General features: G+C 33.7%; 1 protein-coding gene across 7 annotated transcripts; it reads right to left on the minus strand.

Annotated features, from left to right (window-relative positions):
* On the minus strand, positions 1-25,707 carry LOC18507097 (uncharacterized). 7 transcript variants are annotated; one of them, XM_088804984.1, is made up of 9 exons: positions 25,592-25,707; positions 24,901-25,001; positions 24,400-24,784; positions 23,497-23,988; positions 23,252-23,401; positions 12,371-12,475; positions 11,261-11,308; positions 10,712-11,148; positions 1-751 (listed from the first exon to the last, which is right to left on the minus strand). In XM_088804984.1, the coding sequence occupies exons 3-9, from the start codon at positions 24,782-24,784 to the stop codon at positions 143-145; spliced, it is 2,226 nt and encodes a 741-aa protein (XP_088661110.1). In that variant the 5' UTR covers positions 24,901-25,001; positions 25,592-25,707; the 3' UTR covers positions 1-142. The 7 variants fall into 7 exon arrangements, with proteins under 7 accessions (XP_088661110.1, XP_088661109.1, XP_088661111.1 ...); XM_088804983.1 differs by having other exon boundaries at positions 24,901-25,417; positions 25,592-25,699; XM_088804985.1 differs by having other exon boundaries at positions 24,901-25,058; positions 25,592-25,674.
* Positions 25,708-25,929: the final 222 nt, after the last annotated feature.

The following is a 25,929-nucleotide window of genomic DNA, read 5'->3' on the forward strand; positions in this document are numbered from 1 at the left end:
TAACAGAAAATAGAGGGGGGCGTTGAGGAGTTTAATCCTCCCCATCCATGTCTTTGAAAATTGACACCAAACATAAAATTAGTATCACTTACAATCACAATTCGACACATCCTTCAGAAAACATAAATATACCTATAATTAACTAGACCCATTTCTCCATTTTCCTATCAAAGATCCCTGGTCCATAAGTTGAGATAGAAATCTTAACAAGAAGTGGAAACTGCAACCACACAAAGAGACCGATTGGTATGCCAGCCAGCAAAACGATCGGAATAACAATCTCTAATTTACCCTGTAGCATGATAATGACAGTTGAGGAAAAAGCTACCATCATTGTTGCAATAGAGATGAAGAGGGAGGAAAGTCCGATGATCAATTTGTTGGGCAAGGATTTTAGGAAATCATCTGCTGTATATCGTGATGTGAGGATGCCAACGAACATCAACACTGAAGTGGTCGAAGCAAAGAGAGAAACAGCATCCGATATTATGAATAGCTTAAAAAATTTCTTTGTTAAGAGTAAGGGAACACCAGTGTTCTGATTAAGGCCTCCAGGAACAGTAAAGAGAGAAGCAAACATAATGGTGATGATAAGAGTGCCAACAACCGTAGAGGATTGCGCTATATCCTTCATCCATTTCTCCCCTTGTTTCAATAATTCTGCATGACTTCGATTAAATGCTTCGTAAGGAGTTTCCCCTTCAGAATTTCTATGTTCTTTATACGCAGCTGGTATAATGCTTTCCACCTCCTGTGTTCATAATTTATAAAACCAATAAAACTTAGATGACTTATTTTCTTGTCCTTTTTCGATTGAGAAAGGATTTAGTATAATTTAACTTCAATGAAATGAAAATAGTCATACATTAAAGCCAAAAGATTTCTCAGGGTCTTTTCCTTTCTCATATTTATTTTTCATTGTACATTACATACTCGAGTAAATTTTATGATTAATCCGTATATAACTTCTTCACAATATCTCATTTTCTTTTCTGATTAAAAAACTTTTTCGTTCATATTCTTTTAAATTTGTTTCAAATAATCCATTTATCAACTTCCTGATAGAATTTTTCACATGTATGTTCATCTAAGTGCCACATGCCAAATTTTGTCCATATTTTTCCATATTAATGGGATCTTAACGTAGTTTGAAACAAATTCAAAAGATCACAAATGAAAAAAGTGAGCTCTTAGATCACAAATAAAAATAAATATTACAAAAACACCATGCAATTTCCTTCGTGACAACTTAAATTTAGTCATGTGATTTTAAAATTTTGCAATAAACTTTAACATTTACAACTCCATTGCATCATTGAACTTCTATTCACATACTAGAGCAAATACATGCAATAGATTATACACGTACATAATAATTTGTGATAAATTTCAGAAAAATTTTAAATAAGACAGTCAATTTCATATAATAATTTCAATTTTTTTTCATCAACAGTCCTAGAATTTGATCGTGTATGTGTGTTAGCTAGGGATGTTGATGGACAAGGTACCTCCTAATTTTCTTAATTTTGTTTTATCCAAATCCAAGCTGGATTGAATTTTAGGATCTTGTGGTTTTGTGTATGTTGTAAAGAACATTAGGAAAAGTGCTTAGTTGTGTTTTTTACTTAATTCTGATCACTTAATTACTTATAGGGGAGTGATTAAAAATCATGCTGGGACAGGTTGTTGGGACCCTAATTTGTTTTGCTTGGGTTTTTTTGGGTAAAGGATAGAGAGCTATTCCACAATGTTTTCTAAGGTCATGTAGGCATATGAGTATCTGCCACTAAAACTCTGAGTGGTGGATGGATATGGAATTGTATAGATATGATGCAGCACAAGTCAATTTATATGTAAAAAGAAGTGCTCTGCAAACAACATTGAAGACTTCGGTTGTTATAAAGGTTCTAGTGCTACTAAAATTGCTTTAAAAAAAATACATAAACTCATTAGTTTAGACTTTGTTTATATATCGTTACTTTTTTGCTATAATTTTTATTATTTTTCTTTGCTTTTATATTTATTTTTATTTATTTTACTTTTTTTTGCAAAAAAAAAAAGTCAAAAGTAAAAAACAAAAACATCAACCAAAGGAAACTTTAGTTACAAAAGAATCATGCACTAGTTTTAATACAAAATGAAGCAAGAGGAATTAAATTTAGTTATTGATCAAGAACAAATAATACTAAGATTTGTTTTTCCACGAGGAACTGACCCTTATAATTAGAATTTGTAGCGGATTGGGCGAGGAAGTGAGCTAAAGATAAAAGAAACAACTTAAATATAGACTTGTGAAATGACTTTTGTGTATGGTTTGCTTAATATTTTTGTACATTTCTTTAGCCAAAAATTTACTTTAAAGATTATTTATTTCAGTTTCAATGCAAGCCCAATTGATATTCAAAGAAAACTTCTTTTTGGGAAAGAAAATTTTCTATGTGCTTTACTTGACTAAAGCTTTTGTTCAATGTTATTGAGCTCTAACTTTTTTTTTTCTTCATAAATCAAATTTTTGGAAAACTGAAAGTGAATAAATATTTTCACGATTAAGCTAAAAGAAAGTCGAAGAATTTTATCTTGCAAATATTTATTTTTGACTTGAATAGTAAATGAAAAATACTAAGCTAAAAGATATTATGAGACTTCAAAATGAGGACGGGGCCGTTCCTAGCTTTATTGGGACTGAAGGGTGTAGATGGGTTTTGGGAGATGGTGAAAGCATATTGTTTTCGTATGATGTGTGGCTTGATGATCCTCTTAGGGAGAACTTTTCTTGGCTTTTTAATATTGTGACTAAAAAGGAGGCAAAGGTGATGGAATGCTTTAAAAGATTGAGTTTAGAAGGAGTTTGTTTGATTGGGGGTTGGAGTTGGGTAGATTATTAGAGAACCTTGATTATGTTTTCTTGGTTCCTAAGAGAGGCGATAAGTTGGTATGGACATGGGATGAGAGGGGCTGTTTTTCAGTGAGGAAAATGTCATCCAAGTTATTAGGAGTGACACCGCAAGAGGAGAATGGGATACTTCATCGAATATGGAAGTGACCTTTACCACCAAAGGTCTAATGTTTTCTTCTGGTTAGCCTACTTGGAATGAATCCCAACAAAAAGCTTTCTAGCATATAGAGGGATGCAAATGTCGGAGGAGCAGAAGATGAGCCCAAGGTGTAAGGTATGTATAAATGAAAGTAATCACATTCTCTTAAATTGTAAATGAATTTGGAACTTATGGTGAGAGATTATGAAATGGTGGGAGTGCAAAATGTGCATGCCGAACACAATTGCTCATTTCTTGGAGCAGGTCATGTTTTTAGGCGAACAAATGGAAAGTAAATTTAATTGGGCATTTGTGTGTAGTTCTACGTTGTGGTTGATACAAGGAGCTAGAAATGAGTATGTGTTTATAAAAAAAGAGTGGGAGATAAATGAGGTTCTTGTAGAACTTCGAAATTTTACATAAAGGTGAATTGATAATCTGACATAAAGGCATTATTGGATCTTGAGCCACATGTCTCAAAATCACCTTAGAAACCCTAGTTATAGAAATCTTAAGTTGTTTGAGAGAAAGAAAATGACTATGAAACTGAATGATAGAGAATTGGAGTGAAATATGGCAAACTATGAAGTATTGATACCTTGAAAGAGGGTATTGATACTTGTTGTCCAAAATACCTTGGGGGGCATTTTTTATGAAAAGTATCGACACCTACAATAGAGGTATTGACACTTGAGTTCCTAAATGCCTTCGGAAGCATCTTGCATGATAAGTATTGATAGCTACAAAGGAGGTATTGATACTTAAGGGTCAAAATGCCCTAGAAAGGCATTTTGCATGGGAAGTATCGATACTTACATCAGAGATATCAATACTTCTAAAGTGGCAAGCAAAAATAAAAAGAGGGAAACAACTGATTAAGACCTATCTCTTCTATTTTCATTCTCTCTCTTTCACTTTTCTTTCAACTTTTTCATTCTCTCTCTCACCCACCTCCAACCCTAGCTTCACATATCAAGATTGGAAGCTAGATTGAAGGAGCTTACCATGGTAAGGTTTAAAAAAAAAATCAACCTTAAGATTTGAATTGGGTATGAAATTGTGTAGACAGTGTTGGAGCAAAACCTAGATCTAAGTTATGCATATAGTTCTAGTTGAAACTCTATAATTGAAAGCATGTGTTAGAATTTTAATCATGAACCTTTTTGTTATAGGCATCATTGTAGCTTCAAGAGTAGATAACCAGAGGAGTTTGGTTAGGTGGCCTTGAATTGTGGTGGTGGCTTAAAAAGTAAATGGACTTACATTTAAATGGTCTTTTAGAAATGCATGAAAATGGTGTTTGAAGAAATTGTGCCTAGGAAATGTTTTGATGTGGTTTTATCAATCGAAGTAGGCATAAGTGTATGTATATATGTTTTATACAAAGAAATCGCATGGGAACAAGTTTTTCAAGTTATGTGAAATGTTTTTTAATAATTATGGTCTTTGCCCTACAACCAAGTTGTTACAGTGAAATCTTTAACGGTGATTTTGCAAGAAGCTAAGAAATTTGAAAAGAAGACTAAGGTCTTGTGAAGCTGCCGTTTAGTGTTCTTGCTCTTGCCGTTTCATATTTAGTCACTTTACCATTTAGTCTTTTTTACTGTGTTTTACTGTTTACCTCTATGTTTGTTGGGAATTGAAATATATATTTTTTCTTGTTAACACTACATCGTTTGGGTAGTTGTTGTGAGTCCATGTGCTAGGGAATCTTACACAGATCCCTGCACACCTCAATCCTTAGAATGCTAGATGGTTTTATCTAGTTTGTTGTTACATTTATTTTTCTCTTTCATCAAACCATCCATATATTTGTTTTTTCTAAGCTAAATGAAATTCAACCTTGATTGCCCATTTTGGTGGAAAATAATTTTTCTCTCTCCTTCCTCTTGACTAATTTTTTCCCTATTCTTTTTCACTTTCTGTGTATTCTTTTAGTTTTCTAGATTTCATTCAAAATGTTCAACATGGTATCAGAGCACCTTAAGGGACCTTGAGGGACTGTTTTGTTTTTGTTTTTTCATTTATCCTTGGATCATTATTCATCTTGTAGTGTGTTCTTATTTTTCTTTCATGGCAACAACTAGTTTTAGCACATCTACTCCTCCAATGTTCAACAAAGATAGCTATGCTTTTTGAGCGATGAAGATAAAGTCCTAAATTAAGGCCTTCAATCTTTGAGATACAGTGGAAACTAGGACTGAGCTAATACCGAGGCATGCCAACCCCACCATAGCTCAACTCAAGCAACATGAAGAAGACATTGCTAAGAGGTATAAAGCTCTGTCTTGCTTGCAATTTGCTGTCTCTAATGTAATTTTTGCTAGGATCATGCATTTAGAAAATCTTAAAGAGGTTTGTGATCACTTGAAGGATAAGTTTTATAGGAGTGAATGTACTAGCCAGATATGAACTTTAAATCTATCTAGACAATTTGAAATTTTGAGAACAAAAGATGATGAAATAATTAGGGACTTTTTAAAAAATTAATGAGACTTGTTAGTCAACTTAGACTGTTAGAGAGGTAATACTTGAGAAAAGATTAGTGAACAAAATATTGGTTAGCCTTCCTAAGAAATATAAGTCCAAAATTTCTTCATTGGAAGACTCAAAAGATATTGCACAACTCACCTTGAAAGAGCTAGTGAATGCACTAGAAGGATTATAACAGAGAAGGGCCTTTAGGAAAAAAAAACTTGGTTAATAGTGCCTTAGTGGCTAAAACTAAGAACTTGAAAGTTAGAAGTAATAGTACTAGAAGAACTATTTCTGGAAAAAAAAAAGGATAAAAGGAAGAAAATTGGTGGTGATAAGTTAGGGAAGCAAAAAACCAAGGATCCTCCTTATACTCATTGTAAAAAGAATACTCATTCTGTAAAATTTTACTGGTATAGACCTCATGTGAAATGCAGGTCATGAAATCAGCTTGGCCATGTGGAAAAGTTATGTAAGAATAAGGTTGCAACTTCTGATGAGAAGCAACTATTGATGAAGAAGTTGAAGCTATTGATGAAGTTTTGTTTATGGTTAGAGAAATTGGAAAACCAATCCAAAGATAGGAATGGTTGATTGATAGTGCTTGTTAATCATTTGACAAGTGATGAAAGCAAATTCACCACTCAACAGGAGTTACAAATCAAGAGTTGAAATTGGTGATGGTACTTTTTTGAAAATCCTTGGGATAGGGACTGTTGTAGTTGAAACTCAAATAGGCAACAAATACATCTCTGATGTGTACTTTGTACCAAAAGCTAATCAAAAACTCCTGTTAGCTCACTCAGAGTCATTATGCTCTCCTATTCAAGAACATATATTGTACCATATTTGATCTAAATGGAGATAAAGTCTTAACTATGGAGATGAAGTACAAGTGTTATTCTATTGACTGGAGTACCACTGAGCATGAAGCCTTTTACAGTACTGTTACTGATTCTGAAATGTGGCATAAACGAATGAGACATGTCAATTATGAGTCGCTGTAAAGAATGAATTCACAAGATATTGTTGAAGGTTTGTCTAAGATTGAGAAGCTTGACCTTGTCTGTAGGATATGTCACTTAAGCAAGTAAAGCAAACTTTCATTTCCCAAAGAAAAGAGATGGAAAGCTACAGAAAAACTATAGTTGATCCATACTAACTTGGGAAGCCCAACGAAGACTATGTCACTTGAAGGGAACAGTTATTATCTCATCTTTATTGATGATGCATTAAGGTATTAGTAGTTTTTTTTCTTAAAGGTTAAGTCTGAAGCTCTGAAGAACTTTCTTAAGTTCAAAAATCTAATGGAGAATCAAGCAAGGTCACGTATCAAAATTCTCAAAAGTGATAATGGTAAGGAGTTCACTTCTATAGAATTTGAAAGATTTTATCTCAACTTGGCATAAGTCATCAGCTGACTGTGACATATAATCCACAGCAAAATGGAGTATATGAGAGAAAGAACAAAACTCTCATGAAGATAACTAAGTGTCTACTATCTCAGAAAGGATTACTTAAGTCATTTTGGGTGGAAGCTATAAATACAACAAACTATTTGTTGAACCTGAATCTGACAAGGGCACTTGTAGACAAAACTTCTTATGAATGGTGGTTTAGTCATAAACCATCTGTGTCTCACTTGAGAATATTTGGTTGTGTTGGTTATGTCACAATCCCTGATGAAAAAAGAACAAAACTAGATGAAAAGAGCCAGATAGGTATCCATGTTGGCTATAGTGAAAAGTCAAAGGAATACAAAATGTATAGTGTTGACTCTAAGAAGATCATCATTAGTAGAGCTGTTAAGTTTGATATGAACGTTAGGTGGAATTGGGAGAAGCTGACTATTGAACACTGTGAAAATATAAGACTGGTTAATGAAGAAACTGTCAATGAAGATGATCCAGAAAGTGACATGAGTCATGCAATGAGAAGCATTGGATTATTACAAGACATTTATGTCAGGTGTACTCAAGTGTAATGTGGCAGTGTGTGAGCCAACCACCTATTCTGAAGCTGCTAAGGATGATAGATGGTTGAAAGCAATGGATAAAGAAATACAAATGACTTTGAACAATGGTACATGGATTTTAGTATATAAACCTGTTGGATTAACACATCATTGGCGTCAAATGGATTTACAAGGTCAAACTAAATGCAAATGGCACAATCAACAGATTCAAGGCAAGGTTAATAGTTATGCATAGATGTAAGGGGTGGACTATTAGGAGACTTTTGCACTAGTGGCAAGGCATGACACCATAAGGTTACTCACTGCTCTGGCTGCTAAGGAAGGATTGAAAATTTGGCATTTAGATGTTAAGTCTGCATTTTTGAATGGATTTCTTACAAAGGATATCTATATGCAGCAACCAGAGGGCTTCATTTTTCTTGGAACTGAAGGTAAAGTTTGTAAGTTGGTGAAGGCCTTATATGGCTTGAAATAGGCCCCTAGAGCCTGATATGGGAGGATTGACACCTACTTGACATCTCAAGGTTCCAAAGAAGTGCAAATGAGCACACACTATATGTAACTTTGTAGAATCTCACAGGCTTATTATTTCTCTATATGTGGATAACTCGCTCATCACTAGTTGAGTGAGTCATTGTTGAAGGAATTTAAAGCTAAACTGATGAGTGAATTTCAGATGTCTGACTTAGGAGAGATGAGTTATTTCCTTGGATTGTAATTTCTACAAACTCTTGATTTTATCTGTATACATCAGAGTAAATATGTTAAAGAATTGTTAAAAAGGTTTCAAATGGAAGAGTGTAAGCTTGTTGATACTCTTTTACCTACAAATTGCAAGTTATCTAAGGGTGATGGTTCCCCAAGTGCAGTAAATTCTGTTTACAAAAGTATTATAAGAAGCTTACTTTATTTGACAACATCTAGACTTGATATTATGTATTCAACAAGCCTATTATCCAGGTTTATGCAGTAACCTTCTCAGACTCATTACTCAGCAACAAAGAGAGTATTGAGGTATATTAAGGAAACATTTGACTATGGTTTGAAGTTTAAGAAAAAGTCTAGTAATGAACTGGTAGGCTTTTGTGACAGTGACTGGCCTGGAAGTACTGATGAATCCAAAAGTACTACAAGGTATTGTTTCTCATTGGGAAGTGCTATTCAATTGGAATTCAAAAAATTAGGAGGTGGAAGCTCAGTCATCAGCTAAAGCAGAATATACAGCAGTTGCAACAGCTTTAAATCATGTGATTTGGTCGAGGAAAGTCTTCTATGATTTGGGTTATAGCTTTAAGAAAGGTATTTTGTTGTATATTGATAACAAATCTACTATGTCAATTGCCAAGAATCCAATCCAATATGGCAAAACAAAACATATCAAGGTGAAGGTCTATGCTATTCGAGAAGGTATAAAAGAAGAAGAAGTTGATGTTTGTAGAGGGTTCTTTTAGTTAGAGAGAGAGATGATATGTTGCAATGAGGGAATCAGGATTCGTTAGAGGCAACAGAGAGGAAGAATGAAGCAGTCCTTGAAGCATAAGTGCTTTGGGTGGGAGGTGGTGAAGGATGAGAAAAGGTGGAAGAGGCAATAGACAATGGCGATTGGGAAAGGCTTAAGAGAAAGAATGCTTGGAGGAATCTAGAGAGACTTTTCAGAGTAATCTTTGCTAGGTATCTAATCCTTTCTCCTTACATCTCAACTTTCTATTTATACTTAATAGGAGCACTTTCTTATGAGTAGTTAAGAGAACATGTTTAATCATGAGAGAACGTGCTTATCATGGAAGAGTAGATGGAAGAATGTTTTATGGGATATTAAAAGAATGACAATGTAGTTGAGTAGTTGGCGTAAGTTTTGAGTAATGGAATAGCAACACTTGATAGTGAGTCACGTGTATTTTTAAGGAGTAAGGAAGAAAAAATGGTGAAGCACATGTACTTCAAGGAAAGGTTAAAAGGAATTCCTCTTAATTATCTTCATATCTGAGCCACCAAGCCAAACTCTCTAGAACATCCCAAATGTGAAGGTAACTCATGAACCCTGCCACTTGTTCTTTGCTTTTACCTCATCGTACAAACAGTTGTTCCATACTTGCTCTTAGAGTGATTTTGCACCTGGAACACCCCTTGGAGTTTTCATGTTTGGAACACCCTTGGGCGCTTCCGCGCTTGGAACACCCTTGTGTGTTTCCATGCTTAGAACACCCTTAGGTGCTTCCACGCTTGGAACACCCTTAGGCACTTCCACGCTTGGAATACCCTTGGGTGTTTCCGCGCTTCCACGCTTGGAACACCTTGGGGCACTTCTGTGTTTGGAACATCCCTGATGTAATTTTCTTGTAAACAGTTCTTTAAAAGTAATAGTTAACCAGAATTGGGCATCTACAATGTTTAGCATTGAAATACCAATATTCAACTTGCAAATATTTTCACAAAAGGCTTGAGTAAGGATCAATTCATGTTTCTAAGAATTGAATTGAGGATTTGTAGTTCAAACACCAAGGAGGTGCGTTGAATAATTATGGTCTTTGCCTTGCAACCAAGCTGTTACAGTGAAAGCTTTAATGGTGATTTTGCAAGAAACTAAGAAATTTGAAAGGAAGAAGAAGGTCTTAGGAAGCTACTGTTTAGTGTTCTTGCTCTTGTCGTTTCATATATAGTCACTATAACATTTAGTCTTTTTTATTGTGTTTTATTGTTTACCTCTATGTTTGTTGAGGATTGGAATATACTTTTTTTTTCTTGTTAAAACTATACCGTTTGGGTAGTTGTTTTGAGTTCTTGTGCTAGGGAATCTTACACCGATCCTAGCACACCTCAATCCTTAGAATGCTAGATGGCTTTATATGGTTTGTTATTTCATTTATTTTTCTCTTTCATCAAACCATCTATATATTTGTTATTTCTAAGCTAAATGAAATGCAACCTTGTTGCCCTGTTTTGGTGGAAAAGAATTCTTCTCTCTCTTTCCTCTCGACTAATTTCTTCCTTGTTCTTCTTCACCTTTTGTGTATTCTCTCAATTTTCCATATTTCATTCAAAATGTTCAACAAATGCCTATGTTATTGATGTGTTGAGTATGTTAAAAAAAAAAGTGATATCTTATTGGTCGTTGAGCTATGTGTTAAATGTGGAAAAATTGAAAGATAAAAGGGTAATTTTTTGTGAAGTTTCACTATCAATGAAACTTTTATATGCCTTTGATAAAAAAGAGAGAGATGCTGACCTTGAACCATTGTAGTTCTCTTTGCATTTGCAGAGCTGCTCCTGAGATTTGTTGAAGCTTAAGCTGAGATTGGGGTGATAGTTTCCCTGCCAAATGTAACATATTATTGTTGTTCACATCAGTGAAAGAAAGAAAAATATACTTTATAGTATCTAGCCCATATATGAGGCTAAAAACTTTTTCTTGTCTATGTGCAATTGCAATGTGGAATATGCTTCTATCGTCCACGTCACTAATAATCAATAAATCTAGATTATGTTTGATGATTTCAACAATAAACTCCATCATCCCCCGTTGAGCAGCGTTGATAATTGCTGGAATCACTAATCCTTGATAACATTGTTCCATCTCAAACGTAGCTATTGTCTTAGACATCAAAAGCAAAAGCTCATGGGCATAGACATGGGCCAGCTTTAAATCATATATTTGCTTGATTCCTACATAAATAAATATAAGTTTTAACCAATTACTATAATAGAAGAAATGGCTGCCAAAACAAGAGTTGAAAAATATATAAAGGGAATAAACAAAAGTGATCAAGTAACATACCAAAGAATTTTAAGAGATTTGACCCCAACCCAAGTAATTGCCCTGCAACTGCACAATTCAACCCATTCTCTGACTTAGACAGGCCAATGTAAAGAATATCAAGTCTGAGCAATTTGAGATTGAGCCAAGGAAAAATGAAAAAAATATAAATTTGAGATTCCAATTTCTGATTAAGAAAACATTTTGTTATACCTAAGATCTCTTGTCGTCCGAGGATTTGAATATGAGATCTTCAAGTTAAAATTTTAATGTTAAGATGTTTGATTGAGAAAACAACACTTAGAGCAAAATTAATTATAATTATGAAAAACATATCTTAGAGCATTCCTACTTAGAGCTTGTATAAAAAGTGCGGTTTGAGTAGAATTGTTTTAAAAAGTACTGTGAAGAGAAATTAAATAGCTTTAGGTAAACTTAATGCAGAAGTACTATAGAGTGTAAAAAACTATTTAATAATATTCTAATTTATTTTTATAAATAAAAAATAAGAGGTTCAATTGTATTCAACAAAATTATAAATTTTAGAATGCATGTTATAAATAAATAAAATAATTTTTTATTAATTAAAAATAATAAAATGAATTAATTTAAGAGAAAAAATTGAACCAAACGAAAAAGATGAATATAAAAAAATATAATTCTTCCTATAATTTTATAAATTATGAAAAATAAAGTGAGAATATAAAGAAGTCTTATTAAATACTTTTTACTACTCATTAGCACTTTTTGAAAATAATATGATCGGCAACTTTGTCTAAAAGGTCAAATAGACTTCTCGCATAAGCTAAAAATTTTAAAATTTTGAGAATTAAACACTTGTACTTTTGTAGTAGAAAAACTCTTCCATAAGCTGAGGCAAAAATTCACTCATATATTACTATTATATGTGATTTCCTTTTTATTTGAAACTTCTTTTTTTGAATTTTTCACCAATCAAACACAGAATTTATTTTTTTGTAAAATTAAACTTAAAGCTTTTTTTATGGTTAGTCAAGTAAGTTTAATTACACATAGACACACACGAAAAAAACCTTCTAAAGTAGAAAGAATTTCTTTATTATTAGAAAACCAATTCATTCCTTGTAGTTCAAGTCATGAAGTAGAACATACCTTGCGTTGTGAAGTTTTTCATTTCCTTTTGATCTTGTAGTTCATAAGTATTTATCCAAACATCGTGTTCACTAAACCAAGCTTTGGGTTGTTTTACCTTTAAACCTACAACAACAATATGTCATTGTCGTTAAATTATATTATGATGTATTATACATACACTACAATTTTTTTTTACGTGCAAACTCATTTATTCTTTAAATGTTTTTTACATTTTCTTTCTTTCTTGTGTTTAGTTCTTCTTGTTAAGGATAATACTAGACATTATCTATTATTGTAATTTAATTTCTATTCCTATCATATTAGCTTTATCTAGATACTTAGTTTTATCAGTTAGTTTTACATTATTGTATATATATATACTCTTGTCAATTAATAAAACTTAACAATTACAAATCAAAATCTCCACATGGTGTCAGACCTTTATCACCATGAGTATTATTCCTCAAACCTCCACTTCTCCCCTTTTTACTCCTACAACTGCTCATCACACCTTTTCTGTAAAACTCACTACCAAAAACTACCTAGCTTGGAAAACACAACTTTTGCCTCTCTTAAACTATTAAAATCTTAATGGCCTTATTGATGGAACCTCTCTTGAACCAGCCAAGATTATTCTTTCTCCCACCCTACCCCAAGAACAAATTACCAATCCCGAATATCAATCTTGGTTTCAAAAGACTATATGTTTCTTTCTTAGCTGTTATCTTCTTTAATTGAAGAAATCTCTCTCTATCTGATTGGGTTATCTTCTTGTTTCACTGTTTGGCACCCTATTGCCAATGCTTTTGGGATTTTTCTAAAAATTTTCAATTTCAGCTTCACATTGAACTTCAGGAATTCAAGAAAAATGATTTTTCTATCTCTAAATATCTACAATGGGCCAAATATTTACTGATAAATTAAGTGTTGCTAGGTAAACAATGACCTCTGCTGAATTTAATGCCATTATTTACTGCCCTTAATCTTCGGCCTAATCCTGTCCCTTTTCATGAGTTGCATGGTTAATTAGTTGCTCACGAAATTCTTCTTAAAGGCACTCATGAACAACCAATTGCTAACATTATTCTCAAATCTACTACCTCTTCCAACAATTCTACCCCTCTCCTTCCTACACTTCTATGCCATTATCTTCCAATCCAAAAATCCTCTATCTCCTATTCACGTCGCCCATAGAGCCCTTGTGAGATTTGTGGACTCAAGAATCACATGGTAGATAAATGCAGAAAGCGTTATGCTCCATGATAGTTTTCTAATCCATGAGCTAATCATGTCTTTTATGGCTTGTCTCCATTTTCTTCATTTATTCCTTATTCACCCCATCCATCTACATATTACACCCATGCTAGTTTATTTACACCTTGGTTTGCAGACGCTACGGTAAATTATCATACTACTCTAGATCTCTTTGATCTCACAATTGCCAATGACTACAAAGGTGGTAATCAACTTCATGTGGGTAATGGCCAAGGTTTGCATATTTTTTATACTGGCACTGCATTTCTTACTTATTCCCATGGCAATCTCAAACCTTGAAGTATTTTAAATGTCCCACAAATTACCAAGAATCTCTTATCTATTCAAAAATTTGCTAATGACAATTCTTGTTTCTTTGAATCCTTGCCCAACACTTTTCTTATTAAGGATCAGGACACTAGGAAGGTTTTATTGCATGGACCGAGTGAAGATGGAATTTATGTTTTTCGTTCTTTGCAAATAAAGAAGGAAGCCTTGGTTAGTGAACGGTTGTCTCTTACAAATTAACATGCTCGACTTTGCCATCCTCACCTTCGCACAGTTTCTCAAGTAGTTAGAGATTTTAATTTGCCTTGTTTGAAATCTTCACTAGTGTCTCCTTGTTCTTCATGTTTGTTAGGTAAATTAGCTTGTTTGCTTTGGCTTCTGTTGATCATAGGAGTCAAGCTCCATTTGATGTTATTCATTCCAATGTTTGGGGCCTGACTCCAATGCTGTCAAGTTTAAGACATAGATATGTCATTTTATTTATTGATGATTTCACTAGATACATTTGGGTGTATTTTTTAAAGAATAAAAGTGAGGTCTATTCCATTTTTCTTAATTTTCATAACTTTGTGGAATGGAAATTCAATATTAAAATTAAAGCTTTTCATTCAAATTGGGGGGTTGAATATTATAAATTAAATAAGTATTTTCAACAAATCGGTATCGTTCATCGCATTGCCTGTCCATACACACATGAACAAAATGGTATTGTTGAGCACAAAATTTGTCATCTTGTTGACACTAGCCTTATTTTACTTGCTCATGCTAAAGTCCTTTTAAAATATTGGAATTTTCCTTTTGATATGGCCATTGTTTTGATTAATACCTTACCATATCCTATTACTCTACATAAAAGTCCTTTCTCCTTGTTGTTTAATAAAAATCTAGATCATTTCGTTTTCAAACCCTTTGTCTGTGCTCTTTTTTCTTTATTGCACCTATACAATAAACATAAATTTGTTTTTCGCAAAAATTATGCGTTTATTTAAGTGATTCTCCCTTTCATTATGCACGTTGTTGTCTTCAATTGGACACAGGTTGCGTATACTTAGCTTGACACGTCAAATTCTTGGACAAAGAATTTTCCTTTCACAAATACACTCAACTTGTTTCTATGTCTCAGTCCTCACAACAATGGCTTTCTCTTTGTGGGTATAAAGATAGCCACACAGTCACATGCAAGCCTTCAAGTAATGTTTTTAATTCTTCTACTCTATTATTATCTTTTATCCCTATCACCTTACCTATCCCGTTATGTCATAGTCAACCTCTACCTACCCAAATATGCCTAAACACCTCATCCTCATCCATGCCTTCTTTAGTAGATTCTAATCCTACCTCCTCTTTATCTCTTACAATTTCTCGATCTCTTTTATTCTCTCTTGCTAATCTTTAATCTTTACCTGGTCTTGATTTAGTTGTTGATGTAACATAATATCTTGTTTCCAATAACTTCAACTACAAAATCGATTCTTGTTCTTCCTCACCACCTCACACGCATATAATGAAATAATGTCCCTCTACTTTCCAAAGACAATGACATGCTCATACAGCCCTGTTGCCTTCCTCTAAACCAAACTTTCTTCATCAAGAACCCTACACATTTTCCAAGCCAAACCATATGTCGAATGGAGAAATGCCATGTCTGATGAGATTATTGCACTCTTTACTAATAACACATGGACTTTGGTTCCTCGTTCGCAACATCAAAATGTCATTGGCAATTGATGGGTATTCCAGATTAAAAGGAAATTAGATGACAATGTTGATCGCTGTAAAGCACGTCTCGTTGCTAAGGGCTACTCACAACAAGATGGAATAGATTACGCTGAAACTTTTAGTCTTGTTATTAAAAGCACAACTATTCGAACTGTGCTAGCATTGATCATTTTTTGTGGTTGGTATATTAAGTAGTTGGATATATTTAATGCATTTCTACATGGTTATATTAATCATGGACTTTGGTTCCTCGTTCGCAACATCAAAATGTCATTGGCAATTGATGGGTATTCCAGATTAAAAGGAAATTAGATGACAATGTTGATCGCTGTAAAGCACGTCTCGTTGCTAAGGGCTACTCACAACAAGATGGAATAGATTACGCTGAAACTTTTAGTCTTGTTATTAAAAGCACAACTATTCGAATTGTGCTAGCATTGATCGTTTTTTGTGGTTGGTATATTAAGTAGTTGGATATATTTAATGCATTTCTACATGGTTATATTAATCATGAAATCTTTATGAAGCAACCGGTTAGCCATATTGATAGTGAACATCCTGATTATGTTTGTAAACTGTAAAAGTCATTACATAGTTTTAAAGCACGCCCCAAGAGCTTGGTTTCACAAGCTTCACAATTATCTCATTCAACATGGCTTTATTCCATCTAAGGTCGACACCTTTTTATTCATTAAGCTACATGGCAATCCTAAGCTATTTTTCTTGTTTATGTTGATGGCATCCTTGTCACAGGTACTCATCCGAATATGATTCATTCTTTTATCAAAGACTTACATCAAGGATTCCTTGTTCGTGACATGGGCTCTCTACATTATTTTCTTGGTGTTAAAATTACTTACTTACCAAATGGTATGCTTTTGTCTCAACAAAAATATGCTAGAGACTTACTTTCCTAAACAAATATAGTAGCAAGCAAATCTTGTTATATGCCTATGGCTGCTAATCCTCCTTTGTAAAAACCCTTGGGTGAGCATTTTGAGGATGCTAAATTGTATAGAAAAATTGTTGGGCCCCTTCAATACATTACCCTCACAAGGTCAGATGTTGTTTTCTTCGTCAATAAGCTCTGTTGTCAATTCATGCATTGTCCTACTACTACTCATTAAAAAGTTGTAAAATGCTTATTGGATGATCTTAAGAATACTAGTGATTATGGGTTGTTCTTGGCGAATAATTCTTCTCTTTTGCTCCAATGTTTCACTAATAGTGATTGAGAAGGGTGTCTTGATGATCGACGTTCAACTAATGGTTATGCAATTTATTTGGGAGTCAATCTGATTTCTTGTACTGCCAAGAAACAACCGACAATAGCTTCATCATCCATAAAGAGTGAATAAAAAGCCATGGAAAATGTCGCTGCTGAGTTAGCTTAGCTTCATTCCCTGCTAGGAGAATTAGGTTTTCATTCCTCTTCACTTTCTACCATATAGTGTGATAACATTGGTGTTATTTATCTTACTACCAATCTTGTTTTCCATTCTTGCACAAAACATGTTGAATTAGATTACCATTTTGTGAGGGAATTGGTAGCTTAAGGTAAATTGGCTATTCGATTTATTTCCAATGCTGATCAAATAATCGATATCATTACTAAATCGCTGGGCAAATCTCTATTTGAAAAGCATTGTGCCAAGCTTCGACTCATGTCAAGATTGTCATCAACTTGAAGGGGGGTGTTATTAAAGATAACACTAGACGTTATCTATTATTGTAATCTAATTTCTATTCTTATCATCTTAGCTTTATCTAGATACTTAGTTTTATCAGTTAGTTTTACATTGTTGTGTACATATATATATATATGTTAATTAATAAAACTTAACACTTTCGAATCCAAATTTTTACACTTCTTTATTTTTCTTTCTTTAACTTATTCATTTAGTTAGTTGAAACCTATAGTTTTCTTTTTAATTTTGTTTTCTTTTAGTTTAAAATTTATTCACATAATAATTCATATATTTCTTTCTATTGACCTATTGATTGGTATCCATAAGAAAACTACATAACTCTATTAAATTTATGGGAATAGATATTAGAGCTAATCAGCAGTTTAGACATTATTTGGTGCATGGGAGGTGACTTCGACGTCGTCAAATCTATTGAAGAAAGAACCGGGTACAAGTATGTGGATAGCTGAATGTCTAAATTTAGAGACTTCATAAAAGAGTCAGGTCTTTTCAATCTTCCCTTATCTAGTGGTAACTTTACTTGGTGTGATTTCAAAAATAATGCTAAATTCAGTAGGCTTAACCGTTTTTGACATCGCTTAAGAAGCACTAAGTAGAATATCAGAACATGGCAACATGACACCATTGGCAATTTAAGTGACAAAATTCACATTCTAGAGTTAGATATTCATCAATTTTATAAAATATGCAAACTAAACGGATTAATGCTGAAAAAAGCCAAAACTTAGCCAAAAAAAAAAATTATGGCAACTATACAGAATAGAGGAACGCACATGGCAGCAAAAAGCAAAAATCAAATGGTTTTTTGAAAGAGACCGTAATATGTGTTATTTCCACAATATCGCCTCAATTAGAAAAAGAGCCAACCGAATAACCAAAATCCTACATCAAGGCCTCTTAATCACTAATTTGAAGCTCATCAAAAAAGAGATTGAACGACACTTTGGTAAGCTTTATGAACACAAGGGAGTGCATAGACCTAAAGCCCTTAATCGTGATATCATGAGACTCAAAATGGAATCTACGGAATCTCATGAGAGGAAGTTCACTAAGCAAGAAATATAGGAAGCCATTGCTAGCTTTGAGGGTAGTAAGGCCCTAAGGCTGGATGGATTTAACTTTTGTTCTAAGGCCGGATGGATTTAACTTTTGTATCAAAAGTTAGTAGGGATTTATAAAGGAAGAAATTTTAAACTTGGTTTAGGACTTATATTTTAATGAGATTATTGCAAGGTTTATTAATGTTTCCTTTGTTGTCATGGTGCCTAAAAAGGAAAATCCTAAAACCTTTAATGACTTTTGACCTATTAGCCTTGTAGGTTGTCTCTACAATATCATTGCCAAGACCCTTACTTTAAGGTTGCACAATGTTATTTACGAGGTTGTTGGAATTAACCAATTTGCCTTCATCAGTGGAAGATAGCTTCTTCATTGTTCCATCATTACAAATAAAATGTTGGATAAGATAAAAAAAAAAGAAAAGAAGAAGTAAAGTTGGAGGTCTCTTCTTCAAGGTTGACTTCGAAAAGGCATTTATTAGTGTCGCTTAGGAATTTGTTGATTCTATCATGGAAAATATGGGGTTCAGGTTCAAATGGCGTAGGTGCATAATGTCATGTATCTCCACTACCACAGTCTTGGTTCTTTTCAATAGAACCCCTACCAAGGAAATTAAAATGGGTACAGGTTTAAGACAAGGATGTCCATTGTCCCCTATGTTGTTTAACTTGGTTGTGGAAGTTTTTAGCTCTATGATGCATAAAGCTGTCAACAATTAGCGGATTAAAGGTATTGTTGTTGGTCGAACCAGAATTCATGCTTTTCATCTCCAGTACATAGACAAAACAGTAATCTTATTTGAACCTTACCTCAATTCTTTTCTTAATATTAAAAGGGTTCTAAGGTGTTTTCAAGTGATATTGGGGCTGAATATAAGCTTCTTGAAAAGTCACCTTTATGGGGTTGGCATTGAGCAAAATATTGTTGAAGAGTGGGCAGCCTATAGGGCCAGCCCTTGGGTAAAGCCACTCAAGCAAGGACTTTAGGCCCCCAATTCGGAGAGGCTTTATAATTTTATAATATAATTTATTACATTAAAAGTATATAAAAATTAAAAAATATGAAAATAAAAAATAATTAATAAAATTACTTGTTTTCTCACTTCCTTAATTATGTGTCTAATAAATCTCAATTTGCTATTACTTTCTACTTTCTAGAATACTATATTATTTCTAATCAACTAACGGTTATATGTATTTAATCATCTCCAACAATTTTTTTTTCTCACTTATTTCTCCTATAACCAATCAACATATTTAATGATTTCTAACAACTATTTTTTCTCCTATATATAAAACCAATTATTTCTTTTTCAATGTATAATATCTACTTTTGATTTCTTCTTTTCTCATTTGCTTTTTCTTCCTTCTTCTTTTAACTTCAATTTTCCTCCAAAGAATACACAAGAAGTCGTTATGTTATTATCTTCATAAACCCATGAACCTCATTTGCGATTTACTATAAGCATTCAACAATTAGGTACTATTGTTCTAATATTTACATATTTTTTTACTTTAATTTTTAATTTATATTATATTATTATATTACTTTTATTTTATATGATTGTTGATTTATTTGAATTAAAAATCTTGATTGTTGATTTTGTATTAGTCATTTAAAAAATATAAAAATTGTGCATCTTAAAACACTAGAAGAATAAAAATTTAATTATTTTTTAATTTCAATAAAAGAATGTTTCATTGAATATTTCGTTTTAGGCCTTTGAACTTATTGAGCCGCCCTTGGCAGCTTGCATCAATTGCAAACTTGGTGTGCTGCCAACTACCTATCTTGGGCTCTCTTTTGGTGCGAAACAAAGATCAACCAATATGTGGCAACTAATTATTCAAAGGATTGAAACCAGATTGGATTCTTAAAAAGCCAAAACTCTTTCTATGGAAGGGTAAATCACTTTCCTTAAATTGGTTCTCAATAGTTTCCTTGTGTTTTATATATCACTTTTTCAAATGTCTGTCAAAGTTCAAAACACTATTAACAAGATCCAACGAAGATTTATTTGGGGAGGGCCAAATTTGGTTCGTAAACTCCACCATGTTAGTTGGAACTCTATTGGCAACTATCGGGCCTTAGGAGGACTTGGGCTGCTTGACATTGCTCTTAAAAGCAAGGTGCTTTTAAACAAGTGGCTTTGAAGATTTAACAATAAACAAGAAAGCCTGTGGAGGAAGGTCTTGGTAGGAAAGCTTGGGGACAACCATGATAGTCTTTTCTCAACTATTGCCAACAGTGTGAATTCCTCCCGACTATGGAACAACATCACCAGACCCCTTGATGGTACATATGACTACAACAGCTTTGTCTGTGATGGCATCGAAATTTCAATTGGTAATGGTGAAAAAGTGAGCTTTTAAGATATGCAATAGATTGAAGGATACATGCTTAAATTCTTTTTCCTTAGGATTTTTGCCCTTGCCAACAAGAAAGAAGGTCGAGTTGTTGATTTTAGTACTTAGGATGGAAATGAATGGAAATAGCAAATTGATCTAAGGTGAGAAGTTTTAGGTTCGAAGAGTGAACAATGTCAACAATTCAAGGAGCTTCTTGACTGTCAAATCTTAGCCAAAGACTTTCAAGATAACTTGGTGTGGAAGGGTAATTCTAATGGTAAATACAACTCGAGATCCTTCTACCGCAATGTCCTTCAAGCCATTACGCTGTAAACCGGCCTTTAGGAGAAAATTTGGACGGGTCTTGCCCTCTACAAAACTGAAATCTTTTACTGGCAACTTCTACAAGGAGGAATTGTAGTGAAGGATAGCCTTGCAAGCAAAATAATCATAAGTGACTCATCTGCTTGTTGCCTTATTTGCAAAAAAAAAAAAGAAACAATAAACCATCTCTTCTTTGAATGTGAAAATACATGTTACCTTTGGCACTTATGGGCCATGCCTTAGAATGTCAATTGGGTTTCCCATCGAGATCCTCAAATATGTTTTTTTCCATGGTGCGAGTTCGGCAATCAGTTGGATAACAAAGACATATGGGTCATGGCTTGGTACGCTATCTTATGGACAATCTAGATTTCAAGGAATGAAGTGGCATTCAAAGGCAAGGAATGGTATGTTGATCAAATTTTTGAACTCATTAAGGTTAGAGTGGCATGATGGTGTAACGTCATGGCTTAACCTAAACCTATGCATTAGAGATTTAATTCAACTCCCCAATAAAGGCATCATCCCAAAAAATGCTAAGAAAATTCCTATCCTGGCTAAATGGCAGAAGCTTCAAGCCGGTTTCCTTAAGTTAACACCGATGGCTCTTTTAGAGGCAACCTCAGAGACTCAAGCATTGGGAGTTTTTTGAGAAATGATAATAGGGACTCGCTTATTATTTTCTCTAAAGATATAGGGCATGCTAACTCCAATGCCATCAAGATCTTTATTGCTAAGGAAGCCATATTCTTTTTCGTAGCTTCAAGTTGGTCTCATTCTTGCTCTTTAATCCTTGAATCTGATTATACTAATGTGGTTGCATCATCAAAAACCCCTTTGAGGTACCTTAGAGATATAGCCAGCACATCATCCTAATTTCAAAGTTGCTCGAAAGAGTCTTGTCTTGGCAGATTAGATATGTGCCTCGGTTAGCAAATGAAGCTACTAATCAACTTGCTAAAAATGGAGTGTCGAGGCCTCATGATTTATTGTAGATTTGTTCTTAAGCCAATCCAGTGCATAGTAATAAGATTCTGTCGCTAACTGATGGTACATACTGACTGCTCATATATGTGAGGGTTCTTTTGAGCATTTGGTGTTTTTTTTGTTCTTGCTTTTGTTGAAGTATGTTGAACTGTAGAGATTTGTGATTTGGTCAAGTTCAGAACAAATGTGCAGGGCTTTTTTTTGTCCCCCCCCTCAATTTGACAAAACATTCTTACTGATCTGTCAAATGGTTGATTCACCGTAAGTCTTTTTGCTATGTTACGGTTTTTTGACTGCTTGTACAAGGACTCTCTTTTCTAGTCCTGAATATAAGCATTCCTTTTTAGCTTTTCAAAAAAAAAAAACACCACATAAATAGCCATAGTTATTGTTAGTATATTTTCAAAATTAAAAGTTGTCTCTTCAAGTGAAAAGCTATTTTTTTATATTTGTGTCTCAAAGATTATGTTTTATGGAATGAATAGTTACCATTTCACAAAGTAATTATTAAAGCAATACATTTACCCAAAGATTTTGTCTTGCAAAAATGCAAAGGAATCTTTAAGATAAAAAGATACATTGATGAAAGGGTTGTATCCTTAAGAAGAGACACTTGCAAGTCTATGTAAAGGATTTGCTACCAACCATTTTGACACATAAAAAACAAACAAGATAAGAGAAAAAAATTAAGAGTAAGAGAAATATTATGTTCTAAAAATTAACATAAACACTTAAATTCTCATCAACTACCAAAAGAGTCCAAATTCCTTATAATCTACTTGCTGCCGAAAGTAAGCTATAAGGCCAAAAAACTTTGCAAACCTTCAGGCATATCTAATGGTCTATTCTCATAAAGTGTAAGACGAAGTTAGACTTTGGCTTCATTATATCTCTATGGATATTCATATAATTCCCCTTTGCATACCAAGTAGTAGAGGCAAAATAAGTTTTAAAAATAACGTCTATTGAAAAGTTTACTTTAAAGCTAATTTTATCTATTCCTTAAATTCCATCTAAACACCATTTGCACCAACTATTACTTCTTTATAAAATTAGAATTGTCCAGTGGAAAAAGAAAATGAACAAATAATAACTTTTGATTTATTTAAAAATTTTGCATGAAATAAAATTTGCAAAAGGATTACTTTAATTATTAAAGGCATTAGATTGGAAACTAATTTGATAAAGAGAAAGAGAGAAGTGATACTGACAAGAATAGGTCCAGCGTTGCCAAAATGAGAACCCACTGCTGCTAAGGAATCCAGAAGGTTGACACGATAATGCTAAAGCAGCATTCACTCCATTTCTCTCTTGAGCAAATGCTAACTGTGGACGATGACGGAGTAGATCCAAAGCAACATCTAGTAAAGTGATGATATTGAAAAAAATTAAACCCCGTGACAAGATATATTAAAAAAAGAATTGTTTTAGTGTTTACAACTTATGTCACTCTTACCAAACCATTTGTTATTAATACAGTCTTTGACGAACAACGCTGCCTGACGTTCGTTTTCTGGTGAGAGTAGAAATTCTCGTGTAGTCATGTTGCATAGATAGTGAGTCATATCTTTATGGCCTATCCAACATGCATAATTAAGTGGAATTTCTCCTTTGTGATCTTGAACAGTAAGTAATTCCCCATTCTTTCTGATCAAGCTTTGGGCTATTTTGGAGTTTTTAGTGTAAATGGAGGCACGGTGAAGAATTGTGCGACCAGTACCATCTTGCAATTTGAGGTCTTCCTCTGACATTGTGCTTAGAAATTCGTCAATCATATCCAACTGACCTTTGAAGATTGTGAAATGAAAGGTCGTGAAAGAGGAGTTGCAAATGGCAGCAGTGGCTAAATGCGCTTGGGACGTCAAAAGACTCTTCGCTGGTTCCAAACCTCTTTCCTTAATAGCCTTGAGGAGCTCCAAAATACGAGTGCGGCTAATACGTCTAGCCACTGCCACCACACAACGTTATTAATAGAATACTATGCCAACGATTGGTAATTTATTACGTACTAGGTTGAATAATTTTAGATTTTGTATAATGTAACATAGTTATAATATAGATTTTCATGTCCAATATAGCTTGATTCGTATAATTTGTATGTGATTTATTATAATGTGTTTGAATAAGTTAATTCACATGATTCAATATATACATTTAATCAATTTAAATTTATTTATTAAAATATTACTGATATTTAAAATTATATAATCATTGACTAATTGTGTTTAAACAAATTAATTGTATTGTTATATTTATTAATACGTGGGCAGCTGTTTGTCAAAACATACATTTTTCCACGTACTTTTTTCGAGCTCAACAACAATTAAACAATTAATAAGAGCGAGAGAGAGAGAGAGACCTGGTATCTGCGGTGCATCTTCGGTTATCTGTTGTGCATCTTGGGGTACCTGGGGTGCTCGGTGAGGCATAGGCAATTGGCACACTTGGGCTAAAGTGTTCCACGCATCTTTAGCCGTAGTCATGTTTCTAATATGAGAAAGCATGATCGGATCACATGAAATTTGAATAGCATGCAAAGCACTCAGATTCCTCTTTCTCCAAGCTTTGAAATCAGCCCCATCACCTTCTTCCTGTTGAGGAGGTTCTGAGGTTTGTTCCACAACGTCCCACAGATCTCTAACCAACAAATAGTTTTGTACGCAAGCTTTCCAGTTTTCATAATTAGATGCTCCGTTAAGAACTTGAGCAACAATGGCGCTCGAACAAATATTATGGGCCTCCATCTGTCAAAGAAAAAAAGAAAATTAGATTTGGTTCCCAAGCTACCTAATTTGCACCTAATATTAAGTATATATGTGGGGAATTTCATATAATGAAGTTATTAAAATACTCAACTTACAGGGATAAACAAAACGAGTCTTGTGCTTCAGTTAATCGGTGGGGAGAGCATGCAGTTGCAAACTAACACTCTATAACTGTTCTTGGCTCAATGATTGCTCTCTGGAGTTGAATTGTAGACCACGATACAGACGGTTTATTAGGCGTGGATTACAATTTCTTGCATAGCAATGTGAAGATGTAAACGGTACAATACGTTTACTGATAATAATATTAATACTTTAAGATCTGATTCTATATTTTCTATTTAAAAAAGACTTTGCAAAGACTTGGACCTCAGCAGCTTCCCATCTAGAGTAGTCATGTCCGCCCCATGCGGTGGTTTTTCTTTAATAAGACCAAAGATCGAAAAATTGCTTTTCCCAAATTTGAAAATAAAATTTCAGCTTAAATTCAACGAAATTAAAAATCACTTTTAAAATTTAATATTTCGTTTATTTTGTTGAACAGCAGAAGGTATATTAAGGAAAGCATCGGCAAAGCTACATCACAAAAACAGAGCAGGACCAACAAGGATCCTAAAGAAGAAAAACACAGAGGCACAACATCAGAGAAAGAAGGGATCAAAAGGAAGAAGCCACAAAGCCGAAACAACAGGGGAGAAAAAATAAAAAGAAAGGAATCCAGTCACGCAAAATCCCGAATAGACATCAACCAGAAGAAGAAGCATCGACCATGAAAGGATTAAAAACCTGAATGAGCTCGGTGGATCTCCCAATACCAGCTTTCGCAAGAAGATCAGCAAACTTGTTGTCCTCCTTGGAGGGAAAAGACAACAGTCCAGTTGGCAATCTTTTTTTAAGATAATTTATTTATCATTTTTTTATTCATATACTATTCAGCAATTAAGAAAAAGGGTTTATAGTTTTAATTTTAATTAATAATTATTGAGTTAGATATTTGGGGTAGGATGTAGATGTACAATTTGTTCATTAATTATGCTTAAAGTTTATATTTTAAATAACCCTCAGAATCATCATACTCGAATTCAAAATATTTTATTATTACGATCATCGCTACTCCAACTTCA

Source organism: Theobroma cacao, chromosome 3 (assembly GCF_053813885.1).
Source record: "Theobroma cacao isolate CCN51 chromosome 3, ASM5381388v1, whole genome shotgun sequence".
NCBI lineage: Eukaryota > Viridiplantae > Streptophyta > Magnoliopsida > Malvales > Malvaceae > Theobroma > Theobroma cacao.

Excerpts from the sequence above, each read along its gene's own strand:
- LOC18507097 (XM_088804984.1), bottom strand. The coding sequence starts at position 24,784 with ATGGAGGCCCATAATATTTGTTCGAGCGCCATTGTTGCTCAAGTTCTT. Across the intron at positions 12,476-23,251 it reads GCAACGCTGGACCTATTCTT|GTTTAAAGGTAAAACAACCC; the intron begins GTCAGTATCACT and ends TTGTTGTTGTAG. Across the intron at positions 11,309-12,370 it reads GAAAAACTTCACAACGCAAG|TTGCAGGGCAATTACTTGGG; the intron begins GTATGTTCTACT and ends TGAATTGTGCAG.